Below are 25,657 nucleotides of genomic sequence, written 5' to 3'. Positions count from 1 at the left end.
AAAATAAGACAAACAAAGGTGTGACTGTTTACTTTTCATGCTGCAAGTGTCATGTTTGTAAAGTTTTATTGATTAAAATAAATTTGTACTTTTTTTAACATTTCATTTTGAAAAATAGTAAAAATCTGATTTATTAACACATGCCCGAGTGTTTTTCTCCAATACTTTTCAGACTGCTACAGAAAAGCTGAATCAACTAGAAAGCCATTAATGAAGACAGAATTTGGTCATTTATTTATAAGTTCAGTTATTGAAATAGTGAAACAGCATCTAAAAAATATGTACAAATATTCATATTTGATTTTATCCCAGACATCCGTGTTTTTTTACACATTTGTTTTAAAATTTTTAAGATACATCAGTATTTTGTAATACCTCTCAATGGAGCTTAAACGGTGCTTTGCCATACACTGATATCATAAAACACACAGTCAAAGAAACATTTTAGAATATATGGAGCGATATTGATTTATAGACATACAGTAAACTGCTTTGTGAAATCATGTATTGTTAATATTAAATCTTTATTTGATTTAAACGTGTTGATGCACAATCATCAAAAGACCAGAAAATCGTATTTGCCAACATAAGACCATCTGCTATGTCAAGATTACAGCCCATATACTTGTTCAGTGGCCATTCCTCTGTATCCAAAGGTCTTTATGCTGTTGACGGCCGAAGCCCTCGTCATAGTTGCCTTTCCTTTTGAAAAGCTGCTGATAGTGGAAAACACAGTAGAATTCCCCGTAGAGAGGCGCATAGCTTTGAAGGCTAAAACCAAGAAAAACATCTTTTAGTATATTCATTGCTTATGATCTGTAGGCTATAAAAAACATTAATATGGTGCATATTTGTAGATTAACAGTTTTAAGCAACGTCAGCAAAGTAGGTTAACAGCTTAAGAGGCAAAGTCTAAAACCTGGTGCAGAACTGCAACTTCAGCACTTCCTAATAAATGATTTGCTGTGATTTATGGTCTAGCTGCATTATAGTAAAGTGATTTAACTAATGTAGAATTTTAGATGTAACGTGTTTATTTCATTGATGTTCATTATCAGCTTTATTATTATCAGAAATATTCTTACCTCAGTTTCTTTTTGCAGTGCTTGCAGCAGAAACAGGTTTTGTGAAAAATGAGTTTATCAGCTGCCATTCTTTCCATTGGGTAAACTGGTTTCAGACAGGATGAGCATGTTTCCTGAGCTGCTGGCTGAAACTACAGTCACATAAAAGGGTTAATACACCATTGTACCACATGACTTGGGGTCAGAAGTTGGCCTTTAATTCACTTAAGCTATTAGGCTGCTTGTGTTTTTATGCAGCATGGGCTTCTGGAAAACACTGGTGTAAATTATGATGTTTGCACTCCTAGAGTAAAACATAAGCTGCATTTTGTCTTCACGTTGGCTGAATGAGATCTAAAACATGTAATACATGTAAAATGCATCTGTTTTTTCAATGTCTGGCATTCTGACATGGCGCAGTACTCTTGTGCATGAAATACTGATTGGCTAGGCAACGCAAGACTTAATAAATAATGTCATCAGATCTTTTGGGAAATATTTCTGTAGATCACTGCATTTCACTCAACCCAATCTCATGAGAAAATGTAGCTATTTTACAAGTGTGTCATTTCATATGATGTGATTCATATGAAAATTTGTATGAAAAATGAATGAAGGTCTTGGTGGGAAAGCAAATAGTACAAAAACGTACAAACACAATTCAAGCAAATTTACAACAAATCAAAATAGTTATGAATTGTTGTGGGACTGTGCTGGTTTCAGTTTTAATTGTTAAACATGAGAAAACCAATTTACTGGCATTTAGAATGCACTCTCAGAAAATAAAGTAAATAATTGTACCTTTAGGGGTACAATGGCTTGTCACTGGGGCTGTACCCTCAAGGGTACAGCTTTTTTACCCTTGGCATAGGATTCCCAATGCTTGAGAACATATATGTAACTTTTTGACCCCAATAATAAGCCCTATGGGGTACGTTAAAGGTGGCCTAGATTCAAAAATTGAATTTACCTCGGCATAGTTCAATAACAAGAGTTCAGTACATGAAAAGGACATACAGTGAGTCTCAAACTCCATCGTTTCCTCCTCCTTATGTAAATCTCATTTGTTTAAAAGACCTCCAAAGAACAGGCGAATCTCAACATAACACCGACTGTTACGTAACCATCTGAATCTGAATCATCAGACTAGGTAAGCAAGCAAGGACAATAGCGAAAAATGGCAGATGGAGCAATAATAACTGACATGATCCATGATATCATGATATTTTTAATGATATTTGTAAATTGTCTTTCTAAATGTTTCGTTAGCATGTTGCTAATGTACTGTTAAATGTGGTTAAAGTTACCATCCTTTCTTACTGTATTCACAGAGACAAGAGCCGTCGCTATTTTCATTTTTAAACACTTGCAGTCTGTATAATGCATAAACACAACTTCATTCTTTATAAATCTCTCCAACAGTGTAGCATTAGCTGTTAGCCACGGAGCACTATCAAACTCATTCAGAATCAATGTAAACATCAAAATAAACACTGTACTTACGCGATTAGACATGCTGCATGACAAACCCTTTGTAAAGATCCATTTTGAGGGTTATATTAGCTGTTTGAACTTTTTTTATGTTGTTTAAGGAAAGCGCGAGCTCTTGGGGCGTGGAACACCAGATTTAAAGGGCCAGCAGCCCTGAATCGGCTCATTTCTAATTATGCCCCAAAATAGGCAGTTAAAAAAATGAATTAAAAACTATCTATGGGGTATATGAAGCTGAAACTTCACAGACACATTCAGGGGACACCTTAGACTTATATTACATCTTTTAAGAAAAAAAGTTCTAGGGCACCTTTAATGTAGATTGTACCTTGGGGAACAGAAATGGACTCCTACTGTACCCCTATTTCTGACAGTGAGTGCTATGACACTTTCTATTATTTTATTGACAAATATGGAAGAAATTCAAATTTTATTGTATTCACAGAAATGTCAGAACATGTTTTCTGCATGACTGTAACATACTAAAGAAATAGTTTAAAACAACTCACAAAAAACAAACTGAAATACTAACAATTATCAATACTAACATAGATACATAGGAATAGTGAGGTAACCTATAAAAGATAACCAAGCAAAACAGTACAAAAATGTGTTAGATCTTTCACTGATGTGACAACCAAAACTGAAATAAATTTCCCACATTTACAGTGGGGGATGGTCCTCTCTAATAAAAGGTGTGTTGATTCTTGGGTATGTGACAATTTCAGATGTGGCTGGAGTGCTCGTTGTGAGCTTTCTAGAAGTTGTCCTCGTTTCAGGTTGGGTTGTCACAACTGTGGAGGTTTTCGTGGAGTAGAACTTGTTGCCGAAGCAGTCCGTCCTCTCGTAGTTCTCTCTGATGGTTTTTGTTCCGATGACTTTTTCTTTCTCGGGCACCGTTTGCACTTCTAGCACACTGATCTGCCGTTGTAGATTCGGGGGGCTGGAGGATGCCCCCTTTGTGACAGAACATTGCCTGCGGTCTGAAGGCACACTACAGCAGCACTGGAGCTTGGCCTCTTCTTTTGGTTCTGCTTTCAGGGGACTGATCTGAGGTGATGGCAACTCCGAAGGCTTCCTCGCTGCAGACTGAATGGAAATAAATGAAGGAGATGCTGGTGAGGCTGATCTCTGTTTGGTTGTGGGAATAAAAAGCGCTGGCTTTTTCTGCGCCGTTGACTGTTCAGAAACACTCCTTCCAATCTTGTTTTGAGCTTTTGGTGATTTGCTTGACCCAATACTGATTTTCCTGATATTACCTGAGGGAGGTGAACCTTGTACAGCCACCATTGACTCCCTGAAGAGACCAGAGAGTCCTACAATGTCAGAGTCAGATTTCAGAGTCGATACTGAGTAAAGAGCCTTTTTAATGGCCTCCTCTATATCCATGAGTCTCGCAAGGGTTTGATCTTTTAAACGAATGATTTCTGCACCGGCTTTCTCTAGGTCCCCAAAAGCAACCTCCATGGAGGACATCACTTCAGGTTCACTTCCTAAATGTTCCGACATGACTATTTTCGGCTTGATTTTTTCCTCCTGAGGCACAACCCAATCTGGCACGCTCTCGAAAATGTTTTTAAGCGAGCTCACGTCTACTTTGTTGGTGTCTTCTTCGATTTCCTCTACTTTAGAGAGTATGTTTTTCAATTCCTCTTGCTTTTTCAGCTTGTCGAAGATCTCCATGACAGCCGGCACATTTCCTTTCATGATTTCATCCATGTGCACAGAGAGTCTCTGCCTTCGCTCATCCTCAGTCTCTCCTCTTCTTTTCTTTTCTCGTCTGACCACTCCACTCACTTGTTGAGCATCACTTTTATCATGTCTTTCTTCACTGTTGTTGCTATCTATCTTACAGGTTTTGCCTGAAGAGCCATTGTTGTGAGAAGGAGGAGGAGGAGTGATTTCCTGTGCTGTTTCCAAAATGGTGGAGTTGATATTGGTGTTGTCTGTAGTGTTCTTCAAATTATCTTTTGCCATTTTGATTCTTTTAGGTTTCACAGGAGGCACTGAACCACTCTGCTTCACTCCAAAGTTTTGAAGAGTGCCATGAAATCCTGTGGAAGATTCACTGACAGTGCCTTCTGGGGAGCTCTTTGGAGTTTCTTCAACAACCTGTACACAATTTAGCTTTTTATTTTCAGGACTTTCAGTGTTGCTCATTGATGTATCACTAGGCTCAGGTTCATTGGCATCAGTATGCTGTACACTTATGCAGAGTACATCTTCATGAGACACTGGGTCTGGGCTTGGTTTGGGAGTTGAAGGTTCTTTATTCTGCTCAGTTGGTGGTTTTGAAGAAGTAGCAGGGACTTGGCATTTGTTCAGACAGTTTGCATCAGTTTTAGTACCAACAGTTTTTGGCTTAATTTTTAAATGATCTGGTTTAGGTGGGATAGCTGGCTTGGGTCCGATAGGAGTTTTACGATTTTTAACAGGTGTATCTAATGGTTTGTTTTCACAAAGGGTTGTGTCAGTTCCCTCACCGAGTGATTTTAAAGCCTCCTGTTCTACTAGTGGTGCAGGAGAAGATGTTGATGGTGTATTTTCTTTAGTCCTATCACTTGGCTGCTCTACATCTGTCTTTTTGTGTCCTGCATATCCTTTAGCAGAGTTTCTATAAATCATTGCAGCTCTAAAATCACCCTTTGAGACATTAAAGTTGGACTTTCCCAAGGAATCAAGAGCTGCCTGTATGCTACCCCTCATAACCTCCTCCTTACTTTCTTCTTTGTTTTGAGTTTCGGAGAACTGTAAGAGCTCTTCTTTCTCACTAATATTGTCATTGTTTTGCACATGCGTAATCTCATGGTTTACTGAACCAAGGTCACAGATTTGTAGGGTTTGGTTGGTCTGGGATGCATGTTTTGCTTGTACACTCTGCTGAAGAGCTTTTGCCTCCATTGTGGCCTGATGAAGATTCATAATGGCTGTTTGTAGATTCACTAACTCATCATCTTCCACTACATCAACCAACTCTGCTTGAAGAACATCTCCATCATCCATGATATCTTGATCTTGGAGAATTCTTTCATTTTTCAGAGTGCCCCCAGTGTTAGTGCAAATTTCAGCCTGGTTTAATTCTTCTGTATTATTTTCATTATTTATCAAACTTTCTGTAGGTGATTCTTTTGACTTGTTTTCTTCTGACTGAATTTTGAAGCTTAAATGATCTATATTGGTAGTAATATTGTTAACATTACCTGGTATAATCTCTCTTGTTTTTTCTGATTCCTCCTTTGGCGCATTTATATTTAGGTCATCATCATCTGATGATATTTCTTGCAGCTGTTTTAGATGATCAAGTTCTCCTTTCTCAATGCAGCTCTGGCATAGCTGCACAGTACTAGTTTTGTTTGTATCTACTACTGAAGAACTTTCAGATGAACTAATATTTGTCTTGAGATCACCCTTTTCGGACTCTGGATTGATCTTTAGACTTGAGGGGATGGATCTACACTCAATTTTACCCAACTCCTTCACCCCTGTACTGTCTTCATTGTGGATAAAAAGAACATAAACTGTAATCTCTCTCATTCCTGTGGTACCATCTTGTATTAATACGCCTTTTCTCATGGACTTCTCTTGACTGAGTAGATCCTCAGTAATCTGAACCACATTGGCAGTCCTGCACTCTTTATCTTGAGTGAATGGAAGTTGGTGAGTGGGAACGTCTACTTTCTGAATTTCCACATTGCCCTGATTGTCCTCTTTTAGGAAGGTCACCGTTGGGTTCAGGCTTGTTCCTGGTAGCATCTGAAGCATGATGCTCTTTATGCTTCCAGTCACTATCTCTTCTTCAACAATTTCTGGTCTTGTATCTTCTTTAATGAAGTGATACCTTGCTTTCTTGATATGGCCAATTTCATTAGTTTCAAGGATGGTTCCATCAGAATGCATGATATTGAAGTTGCATAATGAAACTAGAGTCTCCTGCATGTTTTCAAGGATGGTTTCTGATTCTTCCTTGGTTTGCTGATTGATCTTATCAAGTGGAGTTGATTCAAACATCTGAGCTCTATTTTTTACATTTGCCTTCAGCAGTTCTTCCTCTTGGCTAAAACTATCATTTGTTGGTGAGATGTTCTCCTTGTCATGTAATATTGTTTGAAAGACCTGTTTGGCTCTGGATATACCTACAAATGCCTCATTATGGTGAATGTGTGATGTTTGTTTTCCATCAGTATCAGAATCAATCTTTGGTTTCTGGTCTGATCCACGTTCCTCCTCAGAAACAATGTTTCTCCTTGGACAGGGGCTTTGACTGTCTCTCAGAATATCCACTGACTGAGTTTCGAACATTCTGCGTGTAGCTTTCACATCCACTTTGATGCTCTGCTCTGATGTCCCTTCCTGTGATTCACTGAGTTGAGGTTTGTTCTCTTCGTTGAGGAAGTTAGATGTAGGTTGTTCAAACATGCAAACGGTTCTCTTGATGTCGCCCTCTTGAAACTCCTTTTTCATCTGTAGTTTTTGGTCGTGGAAATCCACTGAATTGATTTCATGGTTCTCAAACAGCCAGCACCTAGACTGGACCTCACTCTGGAATCCAATGTCTGTGACTGGGTCAATGTTAAGAATATCGGCCATCTCCTTCTCGACCAATCTGTCTACGTTTTTCAACTCAGGATAAGTGTGTTTTAGCAGTCGTCTAAGCTCACATTTTTGTCTGCGTTGGTGCAAAATGGACATTAATTCTCTTGTAGGGGGTGGTGAAGTAAAGGCTCGTTCATGTTCATCAACACTGGTTTCCAGATGATGTGTAGTTGGATTTGATTCAGGTGCATATGCAGTGCTGTTTTGAGCACCTTCAGCCATCTTAGAATAAAAATGACAACCACATTAGATTATTGTAGCCAATATATTAACCTATTATTTCAAATGGTTATAATTAATTTTGAGCAAACATGAATGGTTAAGAAGTTAAACATACCTGTTGAACTGTAAGGAAGCCAAACCGCATGCCAAAGAAAAACAGCGTTTTGTGCCTAATGTTTCTAATGGTTATTTATTTCAGCAGTCTGAATTCAGGCAGTTGAGAACATTATCATTCATGTTAGTATTGTGATTTTGAGACTGGTGATTATGAGACCAACAAAGACCGGTAAAGACACCCAGAATAATTATATGTTCTTTTCTACAAATGAGTAGTTATTCAAACACAGCAAATTCAACTTCCTATGTTGTTGTTTTTTAATTCAGACCCTAGATCATGGGTTCACTACCACAATTTGTTATTTACAGATTATGCAATCACAGAAAGACACAAACTACAAATGTTGCTAATATTTTGCTAATTTTTACAAACAAGCAAACAATTTTATTTCAAGAATAAGGTGCAAAATATTATATAATGCACTTCATTTTGAATAAAATACATTTAAACACAATATTACAATTCATCCCAAAGTTCACATCAGAGGTTAGTTTGTACTTCACAATGATCCCAAATGAGTTTTATCACTTTTCTTTGAAACAATTATTCCTTACCTTGTTTGCTTTTGGCCTTTTCCCAGTTGGAGAAGTGGGAAAGTTCTGGTTCTAGAACAAACAAAAATCAAGGAAATGACTAGCGTGTCTTATTAGAAACAGCAAATTCAATTTCAAATTTAGCTTTTATGAAAATAACCATGAACAGATTTTAATAATTTCATTTAAGAGGTTTTCCAATGTATTATATAGTAAAACTATTAATTATATATATACCCATGCTCCTTGAACTTTTATCTAAACACTTGTAGCTAAAGCAGTTGTACAAGCAGTTAATTTAGCAGCATTTTCTTGCTGCCTTACCCCGTCTTATCCCCCTGGCCCCAAAGGTCACCACATGTATCATGAGGAATAAAAGTAGCTACAAGTACTAACTGGTTTCAAGAGGTTTCCTGCTGGTTCTGCAGCTGCCACTTTTGACAGATATAGTGCAGACAATGCTTTGACTGAAATAGAGGGTTTCTCCTGTCCGTGGAGAGCCGAGTTGTCTCTGAAATCTGCGACTGACCTTCTTTTATCCTCTGTAACACAGCAAAAAGATCCGAATCACAGTATGGTTATTGTGACTCAAACTTTGATTCCTAATTTCCTGAATGAAGGAATGAAATCAAGGTCAACATCTGTGCTTTTACAACCAGACACACACATCAGGGGGCACAACAGACATTCTGAACTGTCAGCTATGAGATTTATTTAAAAAAAGAAAAGTTTTTCTTTCAGTGGGAGGTGAGGAGTCATGTGATTGATCGGGCATATTGTTCGTTAGTTTCGTGAGACTTTATCTGTGACCCAGCAAGCTTTTAGCAGGGCTTTTAGATTTAACTGTAAATTATGATAGACTACTATAATTTAAGGACTGATTCTTTAATGTATCACATTTATGGAATATTTGTATATTTTTTAAAGAAAATCCTGACCTCCGCAGGATCTTCACAGACCTCTCTGCTGGTTGAAAACCCTGTGATTGATTTATTGATTTTTATATGTAACTGACATCAAACATAGTTCAGCTAATGCCTTGATTAATGCTTTTTCAAACAAATTTAAAATCCATTTTGTGTGCTTCATTTCAAAATGGTGATGTTATAATGATTATTGCTCTGTCAGCTCTCATTACAGTAATGTGGACAGCTGCCATGAATGCAAGTCATCAGTACGCTCAGAAACTAGGGTGGAAAACATCTGACTCTCTGTGACACAGATACCAGTGGGATTTCCAGTCGAGAACCAAGAGGCAACACACAGCTTGGTTAAATGAGAAGAAGTGTACAGACTAATATTATGTTTCAAGGGCAAAATATTGTCTTGCTTCAAGCTAGTAAAATAAAATTGTGATCAATCATTTTAGTATCTGAAAAGAATGAAGGAACTGAAACTCATTATCTGAGTCTATTTTTTATTGTAGTAAATCATTTGCATGTTGAGTGCATCTGTATTAAATCACTCTTGCTAATCATCTGATCTAGGTATCACAATGATTATATGGGATGATATATTTTTTTGTTCTAGTCATTGGTTAAATGATCATGTTTTGCTCTCCAGTTCACCGCAACCACATTCTCCAACATCTATTCATTAACAATACAAGACAGATTTTCTTTAAAGCAAAACAAAAATCCTCTTTAACTAATTTCAGCATGTTAGTGAGTTGAAAATTAACATACGATTATTTATTTGCACAGTGAAGTTAAGCTTGTTTTCCAGCCTGTTTTTAACACAAAAATGAATAATGAAATTCTGGAAATCCCATGTCCTTAGTCACACAACAGTGGTCTTCTATAATACACATGCTGTGGGAAATCCTCTTTAGCACACGCACTATTTGATGCAATATAGCCGTTTAAAAATGCGTAAACAAACTCACCATTCAGTGCTCTTTATCTTTGCTCATAAGCTTCAATCAAATCTCTCTGATTTGTTTTATTACTTAGTTCAGTAATGATCCTCAGACTGGTCTATCGGCCATGCGTGTCCTCAGAGTGTGTCAGCAAGCCTGTGGCCGCTTCTGTTCTGGTAACAGCTGACCCTGTCCGGCTCCCATGGAGGGATAAGTGCCAGCCAGCTATTTTAGGAGCTATTCTGCTGTTCTGCTATTGCTACACCAGGTTGAGTCAATCACTTGTTGAGATACATAGCTACTTTTCCAGTCTGCCCCAACCCAGCACTCAGAAATGACTAAAATAAGCATGTTATTTTCATCTCATGTCATTGTGAACAGTTGCTGCTCCTGCTGTGATGTCATCTGGCGTTTCCTCAGTTACAGTTTGGAGACTCCTCACATGTGGCCCAAGTTTTATCAAAAGCAAATTAAAGAATATTTTCTATATTTGACCATTGCTTTGATTTAACAGTATTTGCAATATTATGTGATTTGTGTCTTGAAAGATCTTCTATATAGTTTGATCTTGACATTCAGGTCACATGATACTCTGTCAACATTTGAAATGCAACCTTGAACTAGAATCCTTTATAGTGTTGTTTGCTGAGGTAATGCTATTACTATTGCTCATAGTTTGGGTTAGAGTTTTGAACAAACCCCTAACCTTACTTTAACCGGGCAAGTGTCCTTTATGGTTTGTGCTATAGGCATGATACCTCAAACTTTGTAGCTAGATTTTTTAAAAGGGATAGTTCACCCAAAAATGAAAATTTGATGTTTATCTGCTTACCCCCAGGGCATCCAAGATGTAGGTGACTTTGTTTCTTCAGTAGAACACAAATGACAATTTTTAACTCCAACCAATGCAGTCTGTCAGTCTTATAATGCATGTCAATGGGAAATCTATCAATAAGAGTAAAAAAACACGACAGACTAATCCAAATTAAACCCTGCGGCTCGCGATGACACGTTGATGTCCTAAGACACAAAACAACCGGTTTGTGCGAGAAACCAAACAGTATTTATATAATTTTTTACCTCTAATGTCCAACTGCCCTCTATATCCGGTTAGTGAGCTCTGACACTGGAAGTGATGTCTTGCACTCATTGAAGCAAAGCGCGAGACATCAGTTTCTTCATCAGAACGTGTTTTTTGATCTCACTAACCGGATGCAGAATGCAGTTGGACATGTTTTAGAGGTAAAAAATTATATAAATACTGTCCGTTTTCTCGCACAAACTGATCGTTTTGTGTCTTAGGACATCAATGTGTCGTCGCAAGCCACAAGTTTTAATTTGAATTTGAAGTCTGTCATGTTTTTTTTTTACTCTTATAGATGGAGTTTCTATTGACACCCATTATACGGCTGACAGACTGCAATGGTTGGAGTTAAAAATTGTCATTTGTGTTCTACTGAAGAAACAAAGTCACCTACATTTTGGATGCCCTGGGGGTAAGCAGATAAACATCAAATTTTCATTTTTGGGTGAACTATCTCTAAGTGATCAGAATTACAATAAGGCAATAATACATAAAGAGTCAGTCAATCAATCTATCCATCCATCCAACTGATTTTTTTTTTAAATCTGAAAATGCACAGAATTACCCAGAAGAGTTTTGGATGTTCAAGCACCACTTACATTATCTTTATGAAATGTAAAAAAAAAAAATTTAAAAAAACAAATTAAAAAAAGTTATGTACTCACCCTCTGGAGATGATATTTTTTCACTATAAAAGCCAGAAATGGTCCTTCTTCTATCAGACCGGGTTATTTTCTGTTTTGTTCTTACACTCTGAAACAGTAATTATTTAATCAGTAAAATACAAATGACTCTTATTCATGCACATCTCTGTAAGGTCTAACTGTTTACCTTTGTAATCACTTGAACTTCTTCAGTCTCTTTCTCTTGTTCATCATGGCTGTTATTAACCTCTGCCTCTACGTGTGGCTTTGTGTCCTCAGCATCTTTGTTGTTGGGAAGTGTAATTGAAAGAGTAGTGTTACTGGCTTTCTCAGTACCCACTGACTGAAGTGCAGTCTTGCTGGTCTCAGGCTGAGTGGTGACCTTTGACTCAAAGAGCGCCCTGAGTGCTGTGGTGCCCGTAGGTCTCTGCCGAGGTAGGCTCCCCATAGACTTACTGCGGAAGAGAGGAGAGACTCTGGACTTCTCTTTGACATCAGTCTTCCTCACTTGTGTCTCAACTCTGCTTACATTCTCAATGACCGGAATTGGTGCAATCTGCATGCTCAGCTGTGGGAGAATTTAGAAAACCAATTCACAGAAGGTTTTATGCAGGTAAAAAAAGTGGATGATTCATTCAACCTTAGGTAAATAATGACATCACATGTTTAATTTTTAATAATCTAATAGAGTATGTGAGGTTTAGTGTTTTTACCTCATGCTTGATATCCTCTGAAACAACTTCTTTTGTTTTTCTTCCAGGAGAGTTTTGGTACCTGGTGAAGACATGATGTTCAGGAAGTCTGATAAAGTCCTGTTTTTAATTTCATTTCATTCTAAATGATTTCAGAAAATAGAACTGTTATGTACAATCATGATTTACAGTTTTACCACATAGTTAAACATCAAACATAAAAAAATTTTGGTTAAAAACAACCCAAGTTGGGTTGAAAATGGACAAACCCAGCAATTGGGTTGCTTTAACCCAGTGGTTGGGTTAAATGTTTGCCCAACCTGCTGGGTAGTTTTATTTAACCCAACTACTGATTAAAAATGACTATATGGCTGGCTTAAAATGAATCCAAAATAGTTGAGAAATTAAAAATCAGACACATAATTACTAGAGGCAACAATAATAATCAAAAGGTGTACACTTATTAATAAGCAGTTTAATAAATGTTTATTGTTTATTATTAATTATCTTATTAATAGATGCTCATTTATTAAACATATTAATAAATGTTAATTTCCAGCATATTTTGGGTTCATTTTAAGCAAGCAATACAGTAATTTTTATACAACAGTTGATTTAAATAAAACTACCCAGCACGTTGGGCAAACATTTAACTCAACCACTGGGTTAAAACAACCCAATTGCTGGGTTTGTCCATTTTCAACCCAACTTGGGTTGTTTTTAACCCAGTGTATGCCATTGTTACACAAGATAGAGTTTATTAAGTATAAACTCTCAATTTGGTTCACTGAAATTGAATATTCTGTCATCATTTATTCACCTTCATGTTTTTCAAAACACATTTCATCTCTTATTTTCTGTGCAACACAATAGGAGATCTCACGCTGAATGTCTAAGCTGCTTGTTTCCACACAATGGAAGTGAATGGTGACCATGTCTGTAAAGCAAGATTTTTAGTAAATAAAAACTCAAATTCAGCCAAGTCAACACTTGGAATATATGCAGTGAACAAATCTCATTGACAACCTTATTTTTTTCCTTTTTGGAGCTTGGTCCCATTCCACTTTCACTGTATGAAAAACAGTGTCTCAGACATTTTTGCTAAACACCATATTTAGCAAGTATAATGGCGGCCAGCTAGTAAAAGCTGTGCGAGTAAACCTCAATCCCCTGATCTCAAGAGGCACACCAGCAACTGACGCTAGAGATTGCAGACTTTAGCCTCCTTGTTAGTGCGCCTGCCTCCCATGCTGCAAATGCTGGTTTGAATCCCGCTCAGAGTGGGTTGAGTAGGACAGGTCACGATTGGTGCCGTGACCCGGATAAGAGTGAGGTGTAGGGGGTTGAGTGTAATGGGGGCCAGGTGGTGAAAGCTGTGCAGGTAAACCTCACTCCCCTGATCTCAAAAGGTGCACAGTAGCAACTGATGCTAGAGGCTGCGTCCTTGTTAGTGCGCCTGCCTCCCATGCCACAAATGCTGTGTCGAATCCCACTCGGAGTGGGGCGAATAGAACCAGAGGGGTTACACAAGTCATTGTGTTTGGACTATCATAAGTGTGAGTGAATGATGACAGAATTGGTGAACTATGCCTTTAAAATATGAGAAATGTCTCCCTCACTGTGCCACAAGCTGAGAGACAGACTTCCTCTTGTCTCTGAGTCCCGGTTCTGTCCAGGACACGACCTGATCAGATGAAACACTTCTGAGAGACTGGGCCCTCCGCAAGCTGCTCTTCACTTCCATTTCTTCTTCCTCACCAAATACTCTGTCCTCCGTCCACATCCCAACCTACACACACTGTGGACACACACACACATCACATGCATCTTGACATGGAGTACATTCGTGGCATTCAATCACATGGTGTGGTCTTACATTTTTACATCAGTAATGTGAAAAGCACTTATTAACTGTCAGTTCTCAGTAGTTGGACACTAAGCATTGCCATTTTTTAACATATTTTAGTAATCATCAAATGAGGTATCATTCAAAAGCTTAAACACGCAAAATTCATTCCATGAAAACCGATTTGAAATTGGACATTGCATTATCATAGAAACAGTACTTTTTTTTTCATTTCCTTTTGGTGTCCAAATTATTTTGTGAAATATATATTTTGGTAACACTTTATTTTGGTGGTCCATTTTAGAAATTCTACTGACTATAAGTAACTTTGCAACTACATAAACTTATTCTACTGACCTGAACCCTAACCTAACAGCATACTCTCAGTCTACTAGTCTACAAATGTTCTAATGAGAGTTAGCTGACATGTACAGTAGTTGGAAAGTTACTTAAAGTGGACCATTGAAATTAATTGTAACCTACATTCTATATAAGATAATAAAGTTTAATTTTGCTTTACAGTAAAATTACACTTTCATTTTTGAAGCTGCTTTCACTTCCGCAATAATGGTCTGAGTATTTCTTTAAAAGGAGACCAACATCGGGTCTGTATTCCAAAGCATTCATGAGTTACAACCATTTAAGTTCAGATCTGTGCTAAAAGAGGGTGACAGGCTAAACTGCATGTTTAAAATGTGGGGTTTTATATTATGTTTATTTGATTTTTTTTTTTTTTATTTTTTTTTTTTACAGTTTTCATATTTCATTTTAAAAGGAACATACATACACAGTGAAAAGAAGTGCATACATATATTTTTAAATTATGCAGAATATAACATTTTTGATTAACTGACCCATGGCACATTGACATTACTCATATTAATCATTACCATTGTTGATAATATGTCAGTTACAATCACTAATTGATAATTAACCATCTTTTGTTCACAGAACACTAGTAATCCATTGTTATGCGCTTAAAAAAAAATTAGATATTTTAAATAGGCCTAAACATGGTTCCGTTTTAAAGCTGCATGTTATAAATGCAGTTTGTTTTTTAATCAAACACATTTTGTTATATTGACAGACATGAAACAGATAAAATAAGCGAATATTTTACCTCTGAAAAGTGTGTTGCTCACTCCATTCACAGATGCCTAGAGACAGTTCTCTGTGCATCACGCGGGGAGCTAGCTGGGCAGAATCTGTGGGCAAAGTCCAGACGGTTTATTACACCTGACTCTGGGAAAAATGCCTCCTGAAGGTTTGTACCCTGTAAAAAGGGCTGGTTAGAAAAATTGTGATTGCCATCAATAAAACACATGGCTGCTACTACTGAAAGTTGCGTAATGTTAGATGTCATCTCTGCCTATACGTTGTGTAATATGTACAAAAAGAAGATATAGGGTTTTCTCAGGCCTGGCTGTTTGCCACCATATGGGTGATTTCCTCACATTCGAATATTCATCAAATTTATTTATGAATTTCAAACTAATTAAATAAAATTGAATAGGCTTTAATAATAACATAATATACATATTTATGTTATCTGTGTTTTTGTGTGTTTTTATGCATGATTACATTTATTGGTCACACTTTATATTGCGTGTCATTACCTACTATGTACTTGCATCAAAAATAATTGTTTGGTACATTGTACTTATTGTGTTCATGTTGTATTGCAAAACACAGGTTTGGTGGTATGGGTAAGTTTAAGGGTGGGTTGTAATTTCATGCAAGTATCTTTAAATATAAGTATAATGTAAAAACATGTATGCATACAATAACTGCATTGTATGACTTTAAAAGTTAGTACATAGTCGTTAAAGTAACTTACTATGAAGTTGGACCAATTTTTTTAGCACATATAATCGTCTAATTCAATAATGTTATGCTGCATTCACACCATGTTGTAAATACTGTAATTTCGAGATGACAACTAATGCTCCACTGGTTGTAATGCTCTACTGGGTGGTTGCCCTGCACGCTTAATAAACAAACTCCAGCAGGTCCAAAATGCAGCAGCCAGAGTTCTTACTAGAACCAGGAAGTATGACCATATTAGCCCAGTTCTGTCAATAATGTATTGGCTCCCTATTAAACATTGCATACATTATAAATTCTTGCTAACTACCTACAAAGCACTAAAAGCTTTAATTCTTCAGAACTTGAGCAAGCTTAACTCATTATAGTCCTTCATGTCTATTGCGATCTCAAATTTCTGGCCAGCCGATAATACCTAGAATATCAAAATCACCTGCAGCTAGATCCTTTTCCTATTTAGCACCCAAACTAAGGTCTTCCTAGCCTTGTTTGGGAAGCAGACACACTCTGTCAGTTTAAATCTAGACTATAAACCTCTTTAACCTGACATGACACATTTTCACATTTCTATAATTCACATCTGTTAAAGGATTGTTAGGTTGCATAAATTAAGTCAACCATAACCAGGAACACTTCCCATAACACCAAATGTACTTATTACATTGTAAGAAGAATGCCATCTATGCGAATATTAGTCTCTCTGTTTATCCTGAGGTTACCGTGGTCAGCTGTATCCGGTACGTATCCAGATCAGATGGTGGACCTGCACCTAGACAAGACCGCAATTCAGCCCTGAATATCAGCAGAGATCTTGTCAACTAGACAATCCCCTGTGAAGGCCTCTTTGACATGACAGCCATCACCACAGATCCTCAGCAAAGACCACAAGAAGCAGACAAGTCCTCTGCACAGACCTCATCTGGCGTGATGAATCCGATCTTCAAACAGAAGGAACTTGATGAAATATTTAAATGCTACAATCCACATATAAAAAGAAAATTCCCAGTTTACAAGTTAACAAGGACGTGAACACTTTTTTATTTCTATGTGATGTGTTAAGTTTATTAATTTAAGGCCTGGTTTCACAGACAGGGCTTAGCCTAAGTCAGGATTAAGCCTTAGATCATTTAAGATATTAGCTTTTTATAAATGTTCCTCAGAAAACAACATTACTGGTGTGCATCTTGAGACAAAACAATAATTTTTGGTATTTTAAGATATGTCAGTACAAGTTGCTTTCAGTTAAAACAGCTCAAACATGCATTTTAGTCTAGGACTAGCTTAAGCCTTGTCTTTGAAACCAGGGGTAAATGTTTAATATTATCTTAATCTATGTTCATATTAAAGGCTTTCTCTGCAATACATCATTACATGCTGTGGTAGGTGTTAGACAGATGGTTAGTCTTTATTACTCAACCATGACCCAGGTCACGTCTGTGGGACCCCTGATGTCTTCTCTTATTAGGGTCAAGCTTCCATTTGACTTTTGACCCGTAGGGGTACAAGAGCCTGCTCTAGACACGTATGTTCAGGGGTCAGTCCCGAGTCCCAGAGCTGGCATCTCATTCTGTCTTAAAAAGCGCCGCTAAAAACAGCTATGAGACTTAAAGGCATTTTGTTGTGTCTAAATTTTATACGCTATTCTCTATTAGGAGCTAGGAAACCAATTACAAAATGCATGGATTAACTTGTGAGTACAAAGTTACATAGTGGACAAAATCCGCACACTTTGTTCTGTTAATACGTGTGATGGATTTTTGCATGTTATTTGATATAATCACTTCTTTGTGCTTTTTGTACTGTTTCTTGTGCTTCAATGATGATGGTCTTTGCGGTATCCATTCTTAACCTGTTTTCAGAGTGCCTGAAACCAGCCATCATGGTTTCAAAGCACTCTGAAAACAGGTTAAGAATGGATACCGCAAAGACCATCATCATTGTGTTAGGGGAGTAGTGTGTCTTGCATCATAACCACATTGGGATTAGAGTTTTGCCCAGTTCATACACTCTTAGAAAAAAAGGTTCAATAGGGTTTTATAACCCTATAGAGTGCTTGACTCAATTTTAAAGAACCCTTTATGCCAAAAATATTCTATATAAGGAAAAATGTCTTAATGTTGTGTTTTATCAAATCGCTAAAGATCGCTCAGCTCTGTGTCTCAGTTCACAGTGAATGAATCCAGTAAACTCCATCTTTGCTTGTGCTGAATTTAGCGTGCATTTGGGAATGTAGCGGGCACCAGAAACACATTATTTTCACATTTTATTTGCATAGGTGACGATTACAGCATTTCACTAGATTTGTAATGAGATGCATTTGTAAACTTGTTTTCTGCCAAAATAAATACTCAACTGCAGTTTCCGTCAAAAAGCTCTAGTGTTTATCTCTTTCAAATATAGAAATTAGGACAAAAGTAATTATGAAACTTTAATTTATTTTTCAGTGCATTTGTTTTACAATATATGGCTATTATATATGGTTATTACTGTCATAGAAGTAATATTATAACTATTATTATTATAATGTAGACTGAGATAAGGTTCAGGTACAAGTCAATGTACAGACTTTGTTCTTTGTTCAATTTGCACACTGAATATGGGTTGGAGGCTTTTGAATTTTGAACTCTCAAACTTTAACTTTAAAATATACAAAATTTTCTTCCTGGAGAGCTAGCCCCCAGACCACCTGGTCTGGGCCAAGACAGACATTTGATTGTTCACTGAATCTTTTAGACCCTAATTTCCTTTGACTATGCCAGCAAAATATAGAAAAACCAAAATAACCCATCATAATTCTACTTGAACACTTCTGAAATTGCAAAGTATTTCAGTTCAACAACAATTCAAAGGAATTTATTTCAAGTGTTTCTGACTGCATCATACCTTAAAACAGTGATTACTAGACTTACCATATATTTCATGTTTGTGGCTGAGGGGGAACACCTGACTGTTATAGAAATTACGAATTTCTTGCTTATCACAAAATGTACGTTTTGAGAAGATTTGAAGCATCAGTGAGATAATTTGGAGGCAGGGAGCTGCTTGCTGGCAGAGATGAAGAGGCAGCACCATTAAAGGCTGATAGAGGATATACACAAGAGCAGAATGGAGACAGTCTTTCGACATTGCGTACATATATGGAACACATTCACAAGTGCTTATAATGGTTTCGGTCGCGACTTGTGGGCGGGGCCTGTTTTAGTGTGACGTCACAGCAGAAAAACCTTTGTAAAGCGTGTTAGTTTAGAATGTTTTGCGGTTCCTTTCTTTTGACGTTGCGTACATGGATCACATTCACAAGTGCTTATAATTTGCGTTTTGTGCACAGATTTTTGTTTTTCTTCAACTGTTATGGAAATTGGAATTTTGATTTCTTGGTCACACATATTTTTGCAACGATTACATTTTTTCTCTAATATTATCAATCTTGCAAGTAAAGAAGTTCATAAAGTCATTACTGCTGTGCTCTTTGGAAACATCAGAAGTCGAAGCTTTATTTCTTGTTAATTTAGCCACTGTATCAAATAAATACCTAGGGTTGTGTTTATGTTCTTCTAAAAGTTTTGAAAAATAGGCAGATCTAGCAGTTTTTAAGGCCTTTCTGTACTCAGTCATTTTCTCTCTCCACGAAATGCGAAATACTTCTAGTTGTGTTTTCTTCCAGCTGCGCTCCATTTTTCTAACTGCTGTTTTTAGGGCCGAGTGTGCTCATTGTACCATGGTGTTGGATTAATTTCCTTAATCTTTTTTAAACACAAAGGAGCAACTGAGTCTAATGTGCTGGAAAAGACAGAGGCAATAGTTTCTGTTGTAATACCGAGGTCTTCTAAGCTGTCTGGTATGCTAAGGCGATGAAACTGATCAGGAAGATTATTTATAAAGCAATCTTTAGTGGTAGAAGTGATGGTTCTACCATATTTATGGCAGGGAGGCAGTTTAGCCTCTTTGACTAAATGTAGTATACACGAGACTAGATATTTTAAATGTAGTATACACGAGACTAGATTGTTTTTTTTTTTTTTTTGTTTGTCATTTCTTTTGGCAACCTAGGGTTCACCCTGTGTCCCACCCACCACAACCTTACAGGACAAACCCTAGTCCTAACTCCAAGTGTTTACTTAGGGTGAACTGACAGTTTTGCCAAAATATGCAACTGGCCATGTTGTGCAATGTGCAGAGTGGAGTCTTGATCCATTGCTAGTTGTCCGGTACATAGTTCAGTGGCACAACTTCCCTACTTTTCTGACCTGAAAGGACAGCTTTTCCCTAATTGTACAGGCGGTTAAGGGTTTTCTGGATAAGCAGACTACAACATACTGCGCGATGGGCACATAGCTGTTCAGTGTTTTTCCTTTTTGTGATGGGCCATACATTTTCAATAAAATCCCTTTTAATACACATCCCTCCTATGGCGTAGAGTGTCTAAGAAACCACTCTGATGTATCACATGCTGAATGAGGCCTGGCATTGTCTTGCCTCCCAGAAAAGATGTCATCTTGATATTTCAGTATATTTCTCTGTACAGTCCCAATATTCGTTTCCAAATCAATGATTCCTTCACACATAGGCAGGTCACCCATGCTGCTTACACTGATGCACCCCAATACTATGACATGTCACATGTTTGCTGTTGCACCTTTTGCTTTTTCGCCACTTTTAATGAAAAATCGTGCTCAGTAATTTTCCAATGTGATGTAAAAGAAAAGTTTAATCTTGTTTCAAGTTTAAAGTTATTTACTGATACAATGCATCAAAGATAATGATTTCAAACTAAATTAATTAACACTAAATTGATAAAATGATCCCATGATGGGACAGAACCTTTTAAGGCTCTATACAGAACCTTTTCTTCTAAGAGTGTACTTTACATTTTAAACCTCAAAAGCTTTTAATTAAGAAAAAAGACCATAAAGGAATGTGAATAAAGGGAGAATTTCACAATAACGCCTTGCTTTGAATCATTATTTTTATTTTGCAGTTCTCATTGCATTAACATCTTTCTTAGCCAGATTTTACACCCTCAAATTACTGTAAAATAGCTCATCATCAATCCTGAGGTTAGCTAATTTGCTGTGTCTGTTTGACAAACTACCTTGTTTAAAGCCATCTAGCTTTGCACTAAGACTCTTTCTGTTGTTTGCACTTAAATTATTTCCTTTAGTTCTGTTGCCTATTTTAAGCTCAAGGTCTTAGCTGAATTGCAGGTGCAAGCTATTTTTTACAACCTGTAAGAGGCCCTGAAGAACTCTGCAAATCCCTTGAGTCATCCATGATGCCCAGAGAGAGACTGATAAATGATCACTTTGTAGAAAAGACAGACTTTTAGCAAAGAAGGCAAAGCTTTTTATTTGACTTATAACTTCATTATCTCATCACATTAATATGAAAGTTTGTTTCCACCAGGGAAATAAATAAGAATAAATAAGGTAATTGCAACGTTTTTTCTCACTATTATGGTATGTCTCAGAATACAGACTTTTATATACTATATATATATATATATATATATATATATATATATATATATATATATATATATATATATATATATATATATATATATATATATATATATATATAGTAAATACACACACAAAATTGTATTATTTATATGTTATGTTATAACATATGTAATATGTTATATTATAAAATAATAAAAGCAATGTTCTCAAACAAAATGGTTGTATGGTTGTTGTTGAAAATGTTGACTTTAGGTGTTCTGACTGTAATGCTCATGTTTGTGCATGGGACTGTCATATGTGTTTAGTACATGAATGGCTCACTTGAACAAACTTCAATGGCACCTGACAGCCCAGGAAATGACTGGATTTGAGTTTCTGCCTTGATCTGACAGTCTGTCTCCATCTAAGACTAAGCCATATTCACCGGGGCAAAGAGAGGTATTTGTTTTGTCTTTCCTGAGTCCCTGGTGTAACATTTACCCTTGTATCTCTGATCTAAGATCAGCTGTGTTTAAGTGAAGTGTTGATTGAAAGGACTGGGTGTAAGGACTTTTTACTGCGCAACAGCTTTCCACAGGTTTTTTTCCATTTGTACATACATTTTTTTAAGAAAGGCATTGTTTCTTGGAGCATGAGATCCTTTTTTGTGATTTTGTGAATTTGTAAGTAATAAGACATTCCTATCCGAAAATTTAGTCCTAACCATATACCCCTAAACCTAAGTCTACCCATAAGTTATCCTTAAAATGATAGCTGAATAACACTGATGTAGAAGCATGTCACCCTGGTTGTAAGCCTAAACTTGACATAAACATAAACTTGTCCCTCAGATCTGATTGGTTGATTGGAATGTTGTTCCAGGAACAACAAAGATGTTGATCCAGGAACATGTTGCACTTTGTGAAATCAGATACTGCATTCAGCTATAATATATGTTGTTATGTGCTTAGTTAACATCATGTATTCAATTAAGTAGACTCAACAAACATGTTAGGCAACAATTACAACTTGTGCTTGTATATATCGCTTGCTATATTGTAATGATTACAACATAGGATAATATTTAATAGTTTTGTATGTCGATCCAAAGCTGGCGTAATCTGAAGTCTTCACTACTGTCTTTGCAAATCTGAAGTCTTCACAATAATGCTGCTCAAAACTCAATATAGTCTTTACACAAGATATTGTAACATTGTATTTAACATATTATCCCGAATTAATTAAACAAATATCATTAAAAATCTGATATTTCTATGCATTTATCCTTGTTAAAAGAAGTACACTTTTGCAGAATTTTAAAACGAGTAGGCTACTTATTAAGGAAACTGAATGTATTGTTTTCGTTTTTATTATTATTAATTTAATGATATCATTAATATTTTTATCTGCAAGTACAGTTTTAAAAAATTATACTTAAGATTTGATTTGAAGTACACCACAAATGCATTTTCAATTAAGGTTATGCACTTTATACTTCTTCAGTTTTCAATCAAGTCTTTACATCAACAAAACCTGAGATCATAGAAGCACATAACACCACTTTCTAGTGTGTGTTTCTGGATGGCCGTTTTTTTTCTCATGTTCATCTGCTAGCAAGTATTTACATGACCACAGGCTAAAAGTGTTTTATCTCAACCTATAACAAGCACTTTAACCGACTTGCAGACCTTTCATACAGTAAAATCAGCTCTGTGACGCCCCAGGGTTATACATCACAGTTTCACATTACTGTGAAACAGATGGCACCTTTACATTTCATTTCTCATCTTTGCTGTTCAAACAAACAGAACATACATTTGGTGTCAAGTCGAGTCTTCTGTGATAACTGTGTTGGTAATGTTTTGAGACAAAAGAAACAATGTGAAGCACCTCACTTTTTGAAAACAGAATGCTGCTCTATAAAGGAAAGATAACTGGCCTCTTTAGCTCATAACATCTATAGGAGTGTTAATGTACTGGGTTTATTTAAATATTGGTGAAAGGAAGGGAAAGATGTCAAATCTTAACTTCTTCAGCAGATTTACGTGCATGAGGTTCCCCCATGACATATATTGGATTTATAATGTTTGCCTTCCTTTGATAGATTTTAAACCCTATAGGACATGTTTAACACCCATGCCCCAGGACAGGCATGGATGATTTTCATGGTTCATCAAGTATAACACCCTGTGCTTCATTGAGAATAAGGTTCACAAAATAACCTGTGCTGTGCTCATTCCCTTGTGAAACAGAAGTGCCATACATTGTATTGAATGTGCACTTGTAGTGTGCTTCAAATCTTCAAAAGGTGTACTTTTATGACTATGTTTCTTAACACACACACTTACACTTTTTGTGATTCTGGTTGAAACTCTTTCCACACCCTCATAGCAATCAATACCAGAAGTGGTCTAAATGGGGCTATGGGCTATGCAGAGTTGTAGGCCTTCACTGAGCACCGCAAACAAACAGCAGCCGCCTTTTACAGTTCCTCCTTAACCAATACTACGAGCTTATGCTGCGTTCACACCATGTTGTAACCGTAATTTAACCATAAAAGGGAAAATCTTATTTTATGCTTCTCATTATTTTAAGTAATCTAGTGATTTGTTACTTGCATGACAACAGCGAGAATATTAGGCTGCTGTCACTTTAAGAAGGAAAGCATGGACAGAATAACTGACACAAATCCTTTTAAAATTATTAATTGGCGAGACAAAACACGTCCAAATGATAAACTTTCACTCTATGATGGTTAAATTTAGCAGTTAATTCACAAATCATATGCGTGCCGAACCGTCGGACCTACAGATCACGGATTAACTGCGATCCGTTGCACACCTAAAAATAAAAGAACACTTATCATCATGATTGCTATCTTACCAGAGATGGAAAAAAATCCTATTCCAGTAAGTAAACGTGTCCCTGTGAACCGGTCCTCAAAAATGTTGGTAGCTTCATGACATTAAGTTTGAACCATTGCAGTCACATTGACTATTTTAACGATGTCTTTAGTACCTTTTTGGACCTTGAAAGTGGTGGTTAAATTAAAAGGAGTCAGATACTTCTCCAATTTTATCAAAAATATCTTAGTTTGTGTTCCGAAGATGAACGAAGGTCATAAAATGGTAATAAATGACAGAATTTTCATTTTTGGGTGAATTAACCCTTTGTTTTAATTAACTCGGTTAGTGAGGTCTGCAGCAGTGATGTCTCGCTCTCATTGAAGTATATGAGCGAGACATCTCTGCCGCTGTCAGAGTGTGATCAGAACTTACTAACGAGTGCTGAACACGGCTGGACATAGTGGTGTATTAGAGTTAAAAAATTATATAAATACTGTTCAGTTTCTCGCACAAACCGATCTTTTCGTGTCTTAGGACATCAATGTGTCGTCACGAGCCGCAGAGTTTAATTTGGATTTGTCTATGCAAGTTTTATTTACTCTTATAGTAGAAGTTCCCATCCACTCGCATTATTTGACTGACAGACAGCAGCGGTTGGAGTTAAAAATCATATATATATATATATATATATATATATATATATATATATATATATATATATATATATATATATAAAGCCTGTAATTTAATGTTTTCGGACATTTAATTTTGTTATTTGAATTTAAATGAAAATATTTTATAATTTAAATTTATATCAAATGCAATTAGTGTGCAGTGCTTTGTTGACCCACTTAGATAGAACTTAAAGGGATAGTTCACCCCCCCAAAAAAAATAATAATAATAATATGGTTAAAATTCATAAAAAGAATGTTCCTAAAGCAAAATGGTTCTAAAAATAACAAATAAGAAAAATAAACTAATAACACACAATTATGTGTTGACTAGATTGTAAACTATACATTTAGTTCATGTATTTTGGGGAATCGAACCCATGACCTACTGTATTGTAGCACAATTCTTGCCAGTTAAACTGAACGCCAAGATACTTCTGAATCAGAATATGCAGCATTATTTTCATAAAACTGACAGATTAGCCAATTCTTCATCAGATCAGTCCTCTGAGCTGTTTGTTCTCTCTCACATGCTGCTTGGCTGCAGTCCACTCTGTTACTATTTACACTAACTCTTGGTGCAGCACATGATTTTGGCAGCTTCAGGATATTTGTGGTGTTTTGACCACTTCTGATTCTCCTGCCTAACATGAAGATCTACAAAGAACCTATTGTATTGCTTCTGTTGGGTCACCATAATGCTACAGCTAAAACTGTGATCATGGTAGC

The 25,657-nt window shown here is 36.5% G+C and overlaps 1 protein-coding gene across 3 annotated transcripts; it reads right to left on the bottom strand.

The window, feature by feature from the left end:
* Nucleotides 1-38: 38 nt before the first annotated feature.
* On the bottom strand, nucleotides 39-15,369 carry LOC137013521 (LIM domain-containing protein). Of its 3 annotated transcripts, XM_067377318.1 has the most exons (9): nucleotides 15,266-15,369; nucleotides 13,919-14,097; nucleotides 12,321-12,381; nucleotides 11,795-12,175; nucleotides 11,629-11,716; nucleotides 8,418-8,563; nucleotides 8,043-8,093; nucleotides 1,086-1,216; nucleotides 39-771 (listed from the first exon to the last, which is right to left on the bottom strand). In XM_067377318.1, exons 2-9 carry the CDS (start codon nucleotides 14,080-14,082, stop codon nucleotides 630-632), a joined length of 1,164 nt encoding a protein of 387 aa, XP_067233419.1. In that variant the 5' UTR covers nucleotides 14,083-14,097; nucleotides 15,266-15,369; the 3' UTR covers nucleotides 39-629. The 3 variants fall into 3 exon arrangements, with proteins under 3 accessions (XP_067233419.1, XP_067233417.1, XP_067233418.1); XM_067377316.1 differs by lacking the exons at nucleotides 39-771; nucleotides 1,086-1,216 and adding an exon at nucleotides 1,250-7,370; XM_067377317.1 differs by lacking the exons at nucleotides 39-771; nucleotides 1,086-1,216; nucleotides 11,629-11,716; ... (2 more) ...; nucleotides 13,919-14,097; nucleotides 15,266-15,369 and adding exons at nucleotides 1,250-7,370; nucleotides 9,907-10,549.
* Between the last annotated feature and the right edge of the window lie 10,288 nt (nucleotides 15,370-25,657).

This window comes from Chanodichthys erythropterus, chromosome 23 (assembly GCF_024489055.1).
Source record: "Chanodichthys erythropterus isolate Z2021 chromosome 23, ASM2448905v1, whole genome shotgun sequence".
NCBI classification, from domain to species: Eukaryota; Metazoa; Chordata; class Actinopteri; order Cypriniformes; family Xenocyprididae; genus Chanodichthys; species Chanodichthys erythropterus.
This window is presented reverse-complemented; position numbering and strand designations above follow the sequence as displayed.